Source organism: Salminus brasiliensis, chromosome 12 (genome assembly GCF_030463535.1).
Source record: "Salminus brasiliensis chromosome 12, fSalBra1.hap2, whole genome shotgun sequence".
Classification (NCBI taxonomy): domain Eukaryota; kingdom Metazoa; phylum Chordata; class Actinopteri; order Characiformes; family Bryconidae; genus Salminus; species Salminus brasiliensis.
In genome coordinates this window covers 39851600-39867623 of record NC_132889.1, presented here as the reverse complement: position 1 = coordinate 39867623, position 16024 = coordinate 39851600, and the positions used below count along the sequence as shown (strand labels likewise).

The 16024-nt window shown below is 46.0% G+C and overlaps 1 protein-coding gene across 1 annotated transcript in view; it reads left to right on the top strand.

Moving 5' to 3' along the window:
- Positions 1–16024, top strand: part of ca10b (carbonic anhydrase Xb) — a 40406-nt gene that overhangs the window by 22661 nt on the left and 1721 nt on the right. The window contains exons 4-5 of the mRNA XM_072693955.1: positions 10790–10975; positions 12173–12268. Of these exons, the coding sequence (XP_072550056.1) occupies positions 10790–10975; positions 12173–12268 (282 nt within the window). The remainder of the gene's footprint in view (positions 1–10789; positions 10976–12172; positions 12269–16024) is intronic.

Sequence of the window (16024 nt, the reverse complement as noted above, 5' to 3'; positions counted from 1 at the left end):
CTGGTTAACTGTTGTTGTTTTGTTGTCCCTGGTTAACTGTTGTTGTTTTGTTGTCCCTGGTTAACTGTTGTTGTTTTGTTGTCCCTGGTTAACTGTTGTTGTTTTATTGTTTTGTTGTCCCAGGTTAACTGTTGTTGTTTTATTGTTTTGTTGTCCCAGGTTAACTGTTGTTGTTTTGTTGCCCCTGGTTAACTGTTGTTGTTTTGTTGCCCCTGGTTAACTGTTGTTGTTTTATTGTTTTGTTGTCCCTGGTTAACTGTTGTTGTTTTGTTGTCCCTGGTTAACTGTTGTTGTTTTGTTGTTTTGTTGTCCCAGGTTAACTGTTGTTGTTTTGTTGTTTTGTTGTCCCAGGTTAACTGTTGTTGTTTTGTTGCCCCTGGTTAACTGTTGTTGTTTTGTTGTCCCTGGTTAACTGTTGTTGTTTTATTGTTTTGTTGTCCCAGGTTAACTGTTGTTAACTGTTAACTGTTGTTAACAGTTAACTGTTGTTTTGTTGTCCCTGGTTAACTGTTGTTGTTTTGTTGTCCCTGGTTAACTGTTGTTGTTTTGTTGTCCCTGGTTAACTGTTGTTGTTTTGTTGTTTTGTTGTCCCAGGTTAACTGTTGTTGTTTTGTTGCCCCTGGTTAACTGTTGTTGTTTTGTTGTCCCTGGTTAACTGTTGTTGTTTTGTTGTTTTGTTGTCCCTGGTTAACTGTTGTTGTTTTGTTGTCCCTGGTTAACTGTTGTTGTTTTGTTGTTCCTGGTTAACTGTTGTTGTTTTGTTGTCCCAGGTTAACTGTTGTTGTTTTGTTGTCCCAGGTTAACTGTTGTTGTTTTGTTGTCCCTGGTTAACTGTTGTTGTTTTGTTGTCCCAGGTTAACTGTTGTTGTTTTGTTGTCCCTGGTTAACTGTTGTTGTTTTGTTGTCCCTGGTTAACTGTGGTTGTTTTGTTGTCCCTGGTTAACTGTGGTTGTTTTGTTGTCCCAGGTTAACTGTTGTTGTTTTGTTGTCCCTGGTTAACTGTTGTTGTTTTGTTGTCCCTGGTTAACTGTGGTTGTTTTGTTGTCCCTGGTTAACTGTTGTTGTTTTGTTGTCCCTGGTTAACTGTTGTTGTTTTGTTGTCCCTGGTTAACTGTTGTTGTTTTGTTGCCCCTGGTTAACTGTTGTTGTTTTGTTGTCCCTGGTTAACTGTTGTTGTTTTATTGTTTTGTTGTCCCAGGTTAACTGTTGTTGTTTTATTGTTTTGTTGTCCCAGGTTAACTGTTGTTGTTTTGTTGCCCCTGGTTAACTGTTGTTGTTTTGTTGTTTTGTTGTCCCAGGTTAACTGTTGTTGTTTTGTTGCCCCTGGTTAACTGTTGTTGTTTTGTTGCCCCTGGTTAACTGTTGTTGTTTTGTTGTCCCTGGTTAACTGTTGTTGTTTTATTGTTTTGTTGTCCCAGGTTAACTGTTGTTGTTTTGTTGTCCCTGGTTAACTGTTGTTGTTTTGTTGTTTTGTTGTCCCAGGTTAACTGTTGTTGTTTTGTTGTTTTGTTGTCCCAGGTTAACTGTTGTTGTTTTGTTGCCCCTGGTTAACTGTTGTTGTTTTATTGTTTTGTTGTCCCTGGTTAACTGTTGTTGTTTTGTTGTTTTGTTGTCCCTGGTTAACTGTTGTTGTTTTGTTGTCCCTGGTTAACTGTTGTTGTTTTGTTGTCCCTGGTTAACTGTTGTTTTGTTGTCCCTGGTTAACTGTTGTTGTTTTGTTGTCCCTGGTTAACTGTTGTTGTTTTGTTGTCCCTGGTTAACTGTTGTTGTTTTGTTGTTTTGTTGTCCCTGGTTAACTGTTGTTGTTTTGTTGTCCCTGGTTAACTGTTGTTGTTTTGTTGTCCCTGGTTAACTGTTGTTGTTTTGTTGTCCCTGGTTAACTGTTGTTGTTTTATTGTTTTGTTGTCCCAGGTTAACTGTTGTTGTTTTGTTGCCCCTGGTTAACTGTTGTTGTTTTGTTGTCCCTGGTTAACTGTTGTTGTTTTGTTGTCCCTGGTTAACTGTTGTTGTTTTGTTGTTTTGTTGTCCCTGGTTAACTGTTGTTGTTTTGTTGTCCCTGGTTAACTGTTGTTGTTTTATTGTTTTGTTGTCCCAGGTTAACTGTTGTTGTTTTGTTGTTTTGTTGTCCCAGGTGTACTGTTGTTGTTTTGTTGTTTTGTTGTCCCAGGTGTACTGTTGTTGTTTTGTTGTTTTGTTGTCCCAGGTGTACTGTTGTTGTTTTGTTGTTTTGTTGTCCCAGGTTAACTGTTGTTGTTTTGTTGTTTTGTTGTCCCAGGTTAACTGTTGTTGTTTTGTTGCCCCTGGTTAACTGTTGTTGTTTTGTTGCCCCTGGTTAACTGCTGTTGTTTTATTGTTTTGTTGTCCCTGGTTAACTGTTGTTTTGTTGTCCCTGGTTAACTGTTGTTGTTTTGTTGTCCCTGGTTAACTGTTGTTGTTTTGTTGTCCCTGGTTAACTGTTGTTGTTTTATTGTTTTGTTGTCCCAGGTTAACTGTTGTTGTTTTGTTGCCCCTGGTTAACTGTTGTTGTTTTGTTGTTTTGTTGTCCCAGGTTAACTGTTGTTGTTTTGTTGCCCCTGGTTAACTGTTGTTGTTTTGTTGTCCCTGGTTAACTGTTGTTGTTTTGTTGTTTTGTTGTCCCTGGTTAACTGTTGTTGTTTTGTTGTCCCTGGTTAACTGTTGTTGTTTTGTTGTTTTGTTGTCCCTGGTTAACTGTTGTTGTTTTGTTGTCCCTGGTTAACTGTTGTTTTGTTGTCCCTGGTTAACTGTTGTTGTTTTGTTGTTTTGTTGTCCCTGGTTAACTGTTGTTGTTTTGTTGTCCCTGGTTAAATGTTGTTGTTTTGTTGTTTTGTTGTCCCTGGTTAACTGTTGTTGTTTTGTTGTCCCTGGTTAACTGTTGTTTTGTTGTCCCTGGTTAACTGTTGTTGTTTTGTTGTTTTGTTGTCCCAGGTTAACTGTTGTTGTTTTGTTGCCCCTGGTTAACTGTTGTTGTTTTGTTGTCCCTGGTTAACTGTTGTTGTTTTGTTGTCCCTGGTTAACTGTTGTTGTTTTGTTGTCTCTGGTTAACTGTTGTTGTTTTGTTGTCCCTGGTTAACTGTTGTTGTTTTGTTGTCCCTGGTTAACTGTTGTTGTTTTGTTGTCCCTGGTTAACTGTTGTTGTTTTGTTGTCTCTGGTTAACTGTTGTTGTTTTGTTGTCCCTGGTTAACTGTTGTTGTTTTGTTGTCCCTGGTTAACTGTTGTTGTTTTGTTGTCCCTGGTTAACTGTTGTTGTTTTGTTGTCCCTGGTTAACTGTTGTTGTTTTGTTGCCCCTGGTTAACTGCTGTTGTTTTATTGTTTTGTTGTCCCTGGTTAACTGTTGTTGTTTTGTTGTCCCTGGTTAACTGTTGTTGTTTTGTTGTCCCTGGTTAACTGTTGTTGTTTTGTTGCCCCTGGTTAACTGTTGTTGTTTTGTTGCCCCTGGTTAACTGTTGTTGTTTTGTTTGACGTTGTCCCTGGTTAACTGTTGTTGTTTTGTTTGACGTTGTCCCTGGTTAACTGTTGTGATAGATTGTGTGATAGATTACAGTGTGTCTGTGATAGATTACAGTGTGTGTGTGATAGATTACAGAGTGTGTGTGTGTGATATATTACTGTGTGATATATTACTGTGTGTGTGATAGATTACAGTGTGTGTGATAGATTACCGCGTGTGATAGATTACCGCGTGTGATAGATTACAGTGTGTCTGTGATAGATTACAGTGTGTCTGTGATAGATTACAGTGTGTGTGTGATAGATTACCGCGTGTGTGATAGATTACAGTGTGTCTGTGATAGATTACAGTGTGTGTGTGATAGATTACAGAGTGTGTGTGTGTGATATATTACTGTGTGATATATTACTGTGTGTGTGATAAATTACAGTGTGTGTGTGATAGATTACCGTGTGTGTGATACATTACCGCGTGTGTGATAGATTACCGTGTGTGTGATAGATTAGTGTGTGTGATAGATTACAGTGTGTGTGTGTGTGTTAAAGGTTTAATATAGTAAAAATGTATTTTATGTAATATGAAACTATTAGTATATATATATTTATCTGTGTAACAGGTGTCTATGTCATGCTTTTGTCTTTTGCCTTCCTGGTCTCTGCGTCTTCTGTCCTGTGCACATTAGCACATGGCTCTGCCTCCACCTTTGTCCCGCCTTCTGATTTGTCTCCCAGGTGTTCTCCACCGTAGCCCCGCCCCTTTGTTAACTCTTCTCAGGTGTTCCTGGTTTGTCTCAGTGTGTATGTGGTACCTGTGTTTCCTGTGGTTCTGGTGGGTTAGTGGGTTTTGTGGCTCTCACTGCCGTGGCGTTCGGACTCAGTTCCGGTCAGTTTCGTCTCTTTTGCTTGTTTTGGTTTAGTTGGGTCAGTTTGCTTCGGGTGTTTCCTGCTTTTTGCTCTTTATTAAAACCATAACCCTGCTCCTACGTTCTCCTCGTCCCTGCTCGCATGTCAGTGCTCACTCTTCAGCTGCTGCGTGAGATCCTCAAGAACTGAATGAAAGACTGAAAGGAAAAGGAGCTTGGCTCGCAAGTTTTACAGTTTTAGGAAGGAAGGTTTCTCGACCGAGCGAGGTGGGTCCAGGAGTACCACTAGACTGTGCATAAAGTTCTCAGACACCCCACCTCTACCTCAGGGAGAGGTAAAGCAGGCGACAGGTCAAGTCAAGTCAAGTCAGATTTATTTGTATAGCTTTTTACAACTGTTGTCATCACAAAGCAGCTTTACATAATTAGTACTTAATAAAGAACAGAGACAGAGAAGAAAGAAGGAATAACATGAAGCGTCGAAGACCCCCGTGAGCAAGCCAATGGCGACAGTGGCAAGGAAAAACTCCCTCAGAGCTGGAGGAAGAAACCTTGGGAGGAACCAAGACTCACAAGGGGGACCCATCCTCCTCTGGCCAGACTGTTTAAACATTAATGATAAAAATTACCAAAGCAGATGCAACAGAAAGTTAATAGTGGCAGACAGACACGAGTCCATCTAGGTTTCAGCATGGCCACCAAACAGGCAGCAGCGGCAGGCGGGAGAGCCGCCGGTCCGCCATGGGTGGTGGCGGGTGGGGGGGCCCGCTGGCCGGACTGGTAGGTGGCAGCTGGTTTGATGCAGGTAGAGGGGACCTCAGCGGGCAGTCTTCCAGCAGGTCTTCCAGAGAGAGAGAGATGGAGAGAGAGAGACAGGTGTGTGACGGGGTTGTTTGGAGGTGTGCAGGTAGGGTGAGGGTAAGTGTGGAGGAGTGTGACGGGGCTGTTAGGCCAGCAGCTGCAGGAGCTTCATTACAGGCATACACTCACACACACTCACTCTGATTAACGGTCATCACCACCAGATTTGTCCTGACAGAACCGGCCAGCCCAGAGAGAGAGCAGGTGTTAACATCCATTTATAGCCCTGCCTCTCTCTCTCTCTCTCTCTCTCTCTCCATCTCTCTCTCTCTCTCTCTCTCTCTCTCACTCTCTCTCTCCATCTCTCTCTCTCTGCCTCTCTCTCTCTCGCTCTCTCTTTTGCTCTCTCTCTCTCCCCCCCCTCTCTCTCTCTCTGTAAATAAACAGCACAGCTGCACCTGCCGCCCTACTTTACCTAAAAAAACTTTCCCATGATTCAGTGTTTAAACCTCAGCCGCCCGTCAGCAGAGACACATGCCTCCATCTGCTCTCCACATTAGTGCTGCGGCTAACTCCTAAACAACTCCCAGTGGAGATTAGCCTTGGTCCAGTGGTGCAAATACACACCTCACACACACACCTCATATACACACACCTTACACAAACCCACACTTCATTCACATTTTATACACACACCTCACTCACACACACACACACCTCATAGTCAAGTCAAATTTATTTGTACAGCGTTTTTATAACTGTTGTCGTCACAAAGCAGCTTTACACAAATAGTGATTAATAAAAGACAAAAAAGAAGAAAAAAGAAAAAACGTAAGACATGAAGGATCAAAGACCCCCAGTGAGCAAGGAGAACCTCCCTCAGAGCTGGAGGAAGAAATCTCGGGAGGAACCAAGACTCACAAGGGGACCCGACCCGTCCTCCTCTGATCAGAACTATTAATACATTATTGATAAAAGTTACCAAACCATCTAAACTGTTAAACTGCTCTGCAGGAAGGAGATGGTGTGTAATCTTCACTAGGGCTGTCTCTGTGCTGTGATTGGGTCTGAAGGACTGTCTCTGTGCTGTGATTGATTCTGAAGGACTGTCTCTGTGCTGTGATTGGGTCTGAAGGGCTGTCTCTGTGCTGTGATTGGGTCTGAAGGGCTGTCTCTGTGCTGTGATTGGGTCTGAAGGACTGTCTCTGTGCTGTGATTGGGTCTGAAGGGCTGTCTCTGTGCTGTGATTGGGTCTGAAGGGCTGTCTCTGTGCTGTGATTGGGTCTGAAGGACTGTCTCTGTGCTGTGATTGGGTCTGAAGAGCTGTCTCTGTGCTGTGATTGATTCTGAAGGACTGTCTCTGTGCTGTGATTGGGTCTGAAGGGCTGTCTCTGTGCTGTGATTGGGTCTGAAGGGCTGTCTCTGTGCTGTGATTGGGTCTGAAGGGCTGTCTCTGTGCTGTGATTGGGTCTGAAGGGCTGTCTCTGCTGTGATTGGGTCTGAAGGACTGTCTCTGTGCTGTGATTGGGTCTGAAGGACTGTCTCTGTGCTGTGATTGGGTCTAAAGGGCTGTCTCTGTGCTGTGATTGTGAGCAGGCAGCATGTACCACCAGCCACTAGCAGGGGGCCCGGCCAGCAAAGTATGAAAGCTGGTGGGGTTGGAGCAAAAAACTCCAAGCCCCAGAATCCCCAGCGGTAATCGACGTGGACCAGACCCACCTGTGTGGCACGGTATAAATACACCCAGCCAAACACACTTCCCTGTCGCACCTTTGTAGAGAAGTTGAAGTTAAAAGAGAAAAGTTTTATTTGTGAACAGCGAAAAGTTGAAGTTAAAAGAGAAAAGCATGAGTTGTTGTCTTCAGTTTGAGTAAACATCATTCCTGTTTTTTCCTTTTTTCTCCGCCGTTTTCTATGTTGCTTATGATCGGTGTTTTATACTGCCACCTCTCCTACGCTCCCATTACCAGGGTTGGGAGTTCAAGCCCAACAGTCACCAAGCACACACCATCAGAGGAGTAGTTCCATTTGATCTTAATAAAACAAACTTTAACTGCACTTGAGTCCAAACCCCACACCACACCGTAACAGAAAGGTGCGACCAGCAATGGACTCAGCAGAGTTGGCGCCAATTAAGCAATCTTTACAGCATCAAGGCACGGCCATCGGCCGCCATGAGCAACTGCTATTGGTGATCACAGAGCGGTTGAACCAGCTGGTTACAGTTCAGGCTGAGGCCACACAGGCCCACCCTGAGACTGCCACACAGCTGGTCCCACCCCCTCCTCCTGAGGTAGCCACGGTTGGACATGAGTCCCACTTGGTTACACCTGAGCATTACACTGGGGTATCAGACAAATGCAGAGGATTCCTGCTGCAATGCAGTCTCGCATTCGAGCAGCAACCTTCCTGGTTCCCCACAGAGCGCTCCAAAGTGGCCTACACGGTGTCCCTGCTCACGGACCGAGCTCTAGCGTGGGCTACGGCCCTGTGGGAGCAGAACTCTCCTGACTGCCTCACTGCTCAGGCGTTCACTAAGGCATTACATCAGACGTTTTACCAGCCATTAGAGGGCAGAGACGCTGGCCCACGGCTGCTAGACCTCACCCAGGGTGCACGCTCTGTAGCAGAATATGCTATAGACTTTCGCACTCTGGCAGCGGAGAGTGCTTGGGGTGAGGAGGCCTTGATGAGCTGGCCACTCGTGACCTACCCTCTACACTCTCCGACCTCTATGAGGTGTGCATCCGCCTGGACAACCGCATACGTCAGAGGGAGGACAACCGCCACGGGAGGCTCCTGAGCCCAAGCAACTGGGAGGTGCCTGGTTACCTGACCATCTACCACCCTGACCCATCCCCGGGGACAGGTCTAAGACAGTCCTTTGTAGGTCGGTAAACGAGAGGGTCTAACCCGAGCAGGGGACTCGGCCTTAGACCATGTGGTATCCCCCATCTTGGGACTTCACCTCCCGGTTACTCTAGCCTGGACCAACATAAATTGCTGACAGCCTTTGTGGATTCTGGGGCTGTGGGCAATTTTGTGGACAGCTCACTGGCTGCTAGTCTCGGCCTTCCTGTGGACCCCCTGGAACGCCCACTACCTGTCCATGCCATAGATGGGAGGATTCTGGGATCTGGTCCCGTCGCACCCAACCGATAACACTGCGGATTGGGGCGCACACTGAGCAGGTGGAATTGTACCTGACTCAGGCACCTCATCTGCAGTTGGTGCTGGGCTACCCCTGGTTGGAACTCCACAACCCACGAATAGATTGGACAACCCACTCAGTCTATGCTTGGGGGCCACATTGTCGGGGGACCTGTCTGGGTCACAAGGAAGAACCCCCCCCAGAGAGACCCTAAGCTAGAGTCGGTCATTCCAAACTGGTCTTTACCAAACTGGACTTACGCAGTGCCTACAACCTGGTCCGCATGAGACAGGGGGATAAGTGGAAAACCACTTTCATCACCCCTACAGGGCATTATGAGTATCGCGTCATGCCTTTCGGTCTTATGAATGCCCCAGCGGTTTTCCAGCGTCTTATCAATGATGTGTTACGGGAGGCCTTGGACCGCTTCGTATATGTCTACCTCGATGACAATATACAGCCAGTCCCTGGAGGAACATGTGGGACACGTCAGGCGAGTCCTCCAACTGCTCCTGGAGAACCGTCTCTTCATCAAAGGTAAAGAGGTAAAGGTAAAGGTGCACGTATTTGTCATTGTACAGTGTGCACTGTACAGCAAAATGGGTCCTCTGCATTTAACCCATCTGTGGTAGTGAACACACACTCACACACACACTAGTGAGCTAGGGGCAGTGAGGACACACACACACACCCAGAGCGGTGGGCAGCCAACTCCAGCGCCCGGGGAGCAGAGAGGGTAAAGGGCCTTGCTCAAGGGCCCAACAGTGGCAGCTTGCTAAGCCCGGGAATCGAACCCACAACCCTGTTATCGATAACCCGGTGCTCTAACCGCTGAGCCACCACTGCCCCATCATCAAGTTGGAGAAGTCCGTGTTCCACACAGAGACTGTGTCGTTCCTGGGGTTCATAATCTCCAATGGCACCCTTCAAATGAATCCAACCAAGATTCAGGCCGTTAAGGACTGGCCACATCCTTCTTCTCTCAGTCAAGTCCAGTCCTTCCTGGGGTTTGCTAACTTCTTTCACCGTTTTGTGCGGAATTTCAGTACAGTGGCTGCTCCCCTCACTACCCTGACTCGAAAGACCCCAGGCCCCTTTTGTTGGTCCATGGAGGCTCAAAGGGTCTTTGAAGAGATTAAAGTGAGGTTGACCTCACCCCTAGTTTTACAGCTACCGGACCCCAATGAACCATTTGTCGTCGAGGTAGACGCCTCTAAAGTAGATGTAGGTGCGGTCCTGTCCCAACGCCTGGGGCCAGGTAAAAAGCTCCATTCCTGTGCGTTCTACTCCCACAGACTTACCCTGGCGGAACGCAACTATCCCATTGGGGACAGGGAGCTCCTTGGGGTGAAGTTGGCCCTGGAGGAATGGAGGCACTGGCTTAAGGGGGCCAAACACCCATTTATTGTTTGAATAGACCACAAAAATTTGGCTTACATACAGCAGGCCATACGACTGAACCCTCAGCAGGCCCGATGGGCACTGTATTTTGACCTCTTCCATTTTACACTGTCCTATCGGCCGGGTTCAAAGAACACCAAGCCAGATGCCTTATCCCGGCGGTAGGAACCCCGGGGATCCAATCCAGAGCCAGAACCAATCATCCCTGCCTCTCAAATAGTTGCTCCTCTCCGCTGGAACATTGAGCAGGACAGTGCAAGCCTTCCGACGGGAGCCTGACCCCGGGGGTGGTCCTCCTGGTCAGCAATATGTGCCCTCCGCAGTTCGCCAGGCACTTCTGCAATGGACAAGGGGCATTTCTCCCTACTGTGAGCAGGCAGCATGTACCGCCAGCCACCAGCAGGGCCCCAAGCCCCAGAATCCCCAGCAGTAATCAACGCTGACCAGACCCACCTGTGTGGCACGGTATAAATACACCCAGCCAAACACACTTCCCTGTCGCACCTTTGTAGAGGGGTGAACGGTAACAGTGGGTTTAAGTGAGAACAGTAAAGAGAAGTTGAAGTTAAAAGAGAAAAGCATTTGAGTTGTTGTCTTTAGTTTGAGTTAACATCACTCCTGGTTTTTCCTTTGTTTGTTTTAAACAAAGTTTAACTGCACTTGAGTCTAAAACCCACACCGTAACAGTGATTAGGTCTGAAGGGCTGTCTGCTATGATTGGGACTGTCTCTGTGCTGTGATTGGGTCTAAAGGGCATACACACACCTCATACACACACAGCATACTTACCGCATACACACACCTCATACACACACTGCATACTTACCGCATACACACTGCTCATACACAGCCTACACTTATACACACTGCACACAGACCTTATACGCTACCTAGCAGCTGTAGGCAATAACTTGGGATACCAGAGTAACTCCTCAGATACACTATAGCAATGGTTTGGAACAGCATTGAAACCCAATAACAACCTCATAGCAACTGCTTAGCAGCAGCATAGCAACCTAGCAGGAAGTGAGAACTGAGTGTGATTGATTCAGTATAATACAGACTGCTTAATCAGCTGTGTGTGTGTGTGTGTGTGTGTTTAGATCAGTGGAACCATGTATAACACTGGTCACCACGTCTCCCTGCGGCCAAATAAAGCCCACCTGGTAAATGTGTCTGGGGGTCCGCTCAGCTACAGCTACAGGCTGGAGGAGATCAGGCTTCACTTTGGCAGTGAGGACGGACAGGGGTCAGAGCACCTGCTGAACGGACAAGCTTTCCCTGGAGAGGTAAGGGACTACACATGCACGCGATGAAATGAAAGCGACGGGCCTGGGGGCAAAAACTGAACTACAGCGTAGTGGGAATCCCAATGTTCTAATAATAATAAGCCAGATAATAATAATAATAATAATAATAATATTAATAATAATGGCCTCATAGCTCCAGTGCTAGTTGGTATGGTGTACGGTGAGCTTGGGTGGATTGTCTTGTTGAAAAATCTCTTTAAAGTTGTGTCCTCACCAGCTGAGCTGAGGAAACACACAGTGAGCTCACACACTGCTCTCGCAGCTCTTGCACAGCTCTCATGGCTCTGGCTTTGTTTGTTTTTGTTTTTGTTTGTGTTTGTTTGTTGTTGTTTTGGTGGGGAGTTGAAAGCATGTCAGGAGAATCTGTCAAAACTTGATCAAAGAGTTTCAGGCTGGGTTTTATCCTGCAGAGAGTTCTGTGTGTGTGTGTGTGTGTGTGTGTGTGTTTTGGGAGATATGTCTGAGAGCTGCAGAATGGGCTGGAATTCAGGACTAAAACGTTAGATTTGGATTAGAGTTTATTCTGAGTTTGAAGAGTGATTACACACAGACACACACACACACACACAGACACACACACACACACATAAACAGACACACATAAACACACACACAGACATAGACACACACACACAGAGACATAGACACACACACAGACACACACACACAGACATAGACACACACACACAAACAGACACACATAAACATACACACACAGACACACACAGGCCCACACACACATAAACAGACACACACACAGACACACACACTCCAGCATTATTCAATCATAAATTACTTAATTAATCAAATTTTAAAAATGACTCACGACTCGACTCAACACCTAAATGATTCCTGAGTCCACTTGGACTCATCGCAGACAGTGTTGACTAGTGTAGAATCAGAAGTTGGGAGTCAAATAACTTTTTTAACGTTTGGTAGTTCCTCAGAGCTCAACTCACCAACGTCTTCGATCGATACTGTGATCAGTTCAGGCCTGATCTGTTTCTCGGCTGTCTGATGGGCATGATCACTTTGTTGGGAATCAACCAATCACTGAATCGGAGTAAAATCAGTGCTGAAGTGCATTAACAACTGGTGTTATTTATGAATCACTTTAACAGTGAGTCATTAGAACTGAATCAATAGAAGTGAATCAGAAGTAAAATTGTGTTTCAGGTGCAGTTAATCCACTACAACCAGGATCTGTATCTGAACTACAGCGACGCTGCCAGGAGTCCCAACGGCATCGCCGTCATCTCCATATTTATGAAGGTCAGTGTGTGCGTGGGTGCAGTGTGACTGTGTACAGGGTTTTCAGTAGTAAGTGCAGGATGCAGAGTGTGTGTGTGTATGGGGAGGAGGTGTGATGGTACAGATGAGATTGTGGACTCTGGACCAGTCCGGCACGCTACTGTCTCTTCGGCAGTCTAATTGCCCAGGGGTAGAAGCTGTTTCTGAGTTGGCTGCCCACCGCTCTGGGTGTGTGTGTGCTTACTACCGCTAGTTCACTAGTGTGTGTGTGTTCACTACCACAGATGGGTCAAATGCGGAGGACACATTTTACTGTACATACTGCACCTCCACCTTTACCTCCTCAGCCGTCTGAGGTAGAAGAGGCGCTGATTCCGGAAGTCCACTACCAGCTTCTTGGTCTTGCTGACATTTTCCTGGCAGCAGTGTGGCAAGAAGCTGACCTCCTCTCTGTAGGCTTTCTCGTCATCGTTGGAGATCAGGCCCACGATTGTCATGTCATCAGCAGATTTAAAAAAGACATTTGAGGTGTGTCTAGCTGTGCAGCCATAGGCGTAGAGGGAGCGGGCTGAGCACACATCCCTGGGGGGCTCCAGTGTTAAGGGTCAGTGAGGAGGATGTGATGCTGCTCATCCTGACCACCTGCTGTCGTCCTGTTGTGAGACCACCACATAAGGGGACTTATGGAACTAACAGAAATTTCAGGTAGTGTTATTAAGGTTACCCCACAGAAGTCCATAATTTCCTTTGACTTCTCACTGGGATGTTCTGATAGGAGTTGTGGCCTTATCCCTCAACAAATTAGTGTTTGAATTTTATTAGTAACTGCTAAGTTTTGTCAGATTGTTACACTGTCAGGAAGTTCAGGATCCAGCTGTACAGAGAGCTGTTCAGACCCAGATCCCGGAGCTCGGAGTCAAGCCTTGGGGGAATGAAAGTGTTGAATGCTGAGCTGTAGTCCACAAACAGCTTCCTCACATAGGTGTTCTTCTCGTCCAGGCGGGAGAGGGCAGTGTGCAGAGTCAGGGCAGTAGCATCATCAGTGGATCTGTTCCGCCTGTATGCAAATTGCAGTGGGTACCGGGTGGCAGGTAGTGAGGTAGTCAGTTAAGCAGGTAATGCTGACTGTCTTTGGAACAGGAAGGGCAGTTTAAAGCATGCTGGCACGACTGAGGGAGCAAGAGAGGTGTTGAAGATGTCTGCAAAAACTCCAGCTAGCTGACTGGAGCATGCTTTAAGTGCTCTGCCGGTTACGCCATCTGTGCCAGCAAATTTGTAAGTGTTCACTCGTAAAGACCAAGATGGCGGCACTGTAACACGAAGCAGCTGCTCCGGATCCGATAAATGGTGCTCATGTTACTGTTTGTTGCTACTAGTGTTTTGGGAAGAGTTTTGGGGGAGATAATCCTTGATGTGCTGAAGAACCAGTCTTCCTTGTAATTAGCAAGGAATTAATTAGCATAACAGCGATTTAGCTGGTCTGACAGCGTGGCACTGGTGTTTACCACGCAACGAGGGCTCCCATTAAAGTCTGTGGTTGTCACCAATATGCTTCTGGTGTTGGTGGAGCTGAACTGTGCTCCCACTTTGGCTCTGTACTCGTGTTTTGCTGCTTTGATGGTCTTACGGAGAGCATCGCTGACTATTTATACTCTTATTTCCAGATCTGAAGCAACATTACGTGCACTCAGAGCCGAGTGAACTTCACAGTTGAGCCATGGCTTCTGATTGGGGTAAACACAAACGGTCTTTGTGAGCACAACATCCTCTATGCACTTCGGTATGAATCCTGTCCTGGAGCAGAGTCTGATTGGTTTTACCAGTGATAAACAACCCAGATGATACAGCAGTCGGAGAGAACGTCATCTCAGCCTGATAAGGACTCCAGCTCTCTGGCGTCTCTGGCGGGTGTGTGACGTGGCGGCCCAGATAAATGCCACACCTTCTGTGTTTACAAACAAATTATCCGTGTTGTAGAACTCGAAGTCTGATTTGCAATGAGTGATCCGATTTCAGTCAGTGCAAAAAACTACCAAGACTAGAGGGAGCTCACAAGACGGCAGCCATGCTCAGCGCCATCATTGGATTCAGGATTCACAGGCAGCTGGTTTAACCACGGGTAGGGTAAAGCTGCTAGCTTTAGCACAGCTGATTCAGGACTGATACTAAACAAATAAAACAGATTTATGGGCTCTTTCAGATCAGGACGGATCGAACACAGCTAGTGTCAGTCAGTCAAAATGAGTGTGTGTTTGGAGCCGTAATTAGATTCAATTAGGTGTGTGTGGGTGTTCATTAGGAGGTGCTGTTTCCGGGAGTGTTTTAATCTGCATTAGTGAAAATCCCTCAGGACAATGTCTAATTTACAAATAAACCGGATCTGACAGAACGAACACTTCCTACACAATTACTGAGACTCCATTAGCCTGCAGCGCTGCACTGGACACACGCTGAGGTCAGGACTGCTGGAGACAACATTAACCGAACTGATACACAAAATATCACTGATATCCTGATATCCTCATACACTGATACACTAATACCCTCATACACTGATACACTAATACCCTTATACACTGATACCCTCATACCCTCATACACTGATACCCTGATACCCTCATGCACTGATACCCTGATACCCTCATACACTGATACACTGATACCCTCATATACTGATATACTGATACACTGATACCCTGATACCCTCATACACTGATACACTGATACCCTCATACACTGATACACGAATACCCTGATACCCTCATACACTGATACCCTCATACACTGATACCCTGATACCCTCATACACTGATACCCTCATACACTGATACCCTCATAAACTGATACCCTGATACCCTCATACACTGATACACTGATACCCTCATACACTGATACCCTTATACACTGATACCCTCATACCCTGATACCCTCATACCCTCATACACTGATACCCTTATACACTGATACACTGATATCCTCATACCCTTATACACTGATACCCTTATACACTGATATCCTCATACACTGATACACTGATACCCTTATACACTGATTCTCTCATACCCTGATACCCTGATACCCTCATACACTGATACCCTCATACACTGATACCTTAAAACCCTCATACACTGATACCCTCATACACTGATACCCTCATACCCTTATACACTGATACCCTCATACACTGATACCCTCATACACTGATACCCTCATACACTAATACACTGACACCCTCATACACTGATACACTGATACCCTCATACACTGATACCCTCATACACTCATACCCTCATACACTGATACCCTGATACCCTCATACACTGATACCCTGATACCCTCATACACTGATACCCTTATACACTGATACCCTCATACACTCATACCCTCATACACTGATACCCTGATACCCTCATACACTGATACCCTCATACCCTGAAACCCTGATACCCTGAAACCCTGATACCCTCATACCCTGATACCCTCATACACTGAAACCCTCATACCCTGATACACTGATACACTGATACACAGAGACTCTGAGACCCTGATACATGTCCAAATGTTTGTGGACACCTTATGAATGCATTCAGCTACTTTAAGTTGCACCCATTGCTGACATAGATGTGCAAATGTACACACACAGCTTGTCTAGTCCCTGTAGAGAAGAAGTACTGCCAATAGAATAGGACTCTCTGGAGCAGATCATCATCATGACTCTATTGGCTCCATGCTGCCTAATAATGCCAGGCGTGGGCTAGAGGAGTATAAAGCCCCCCA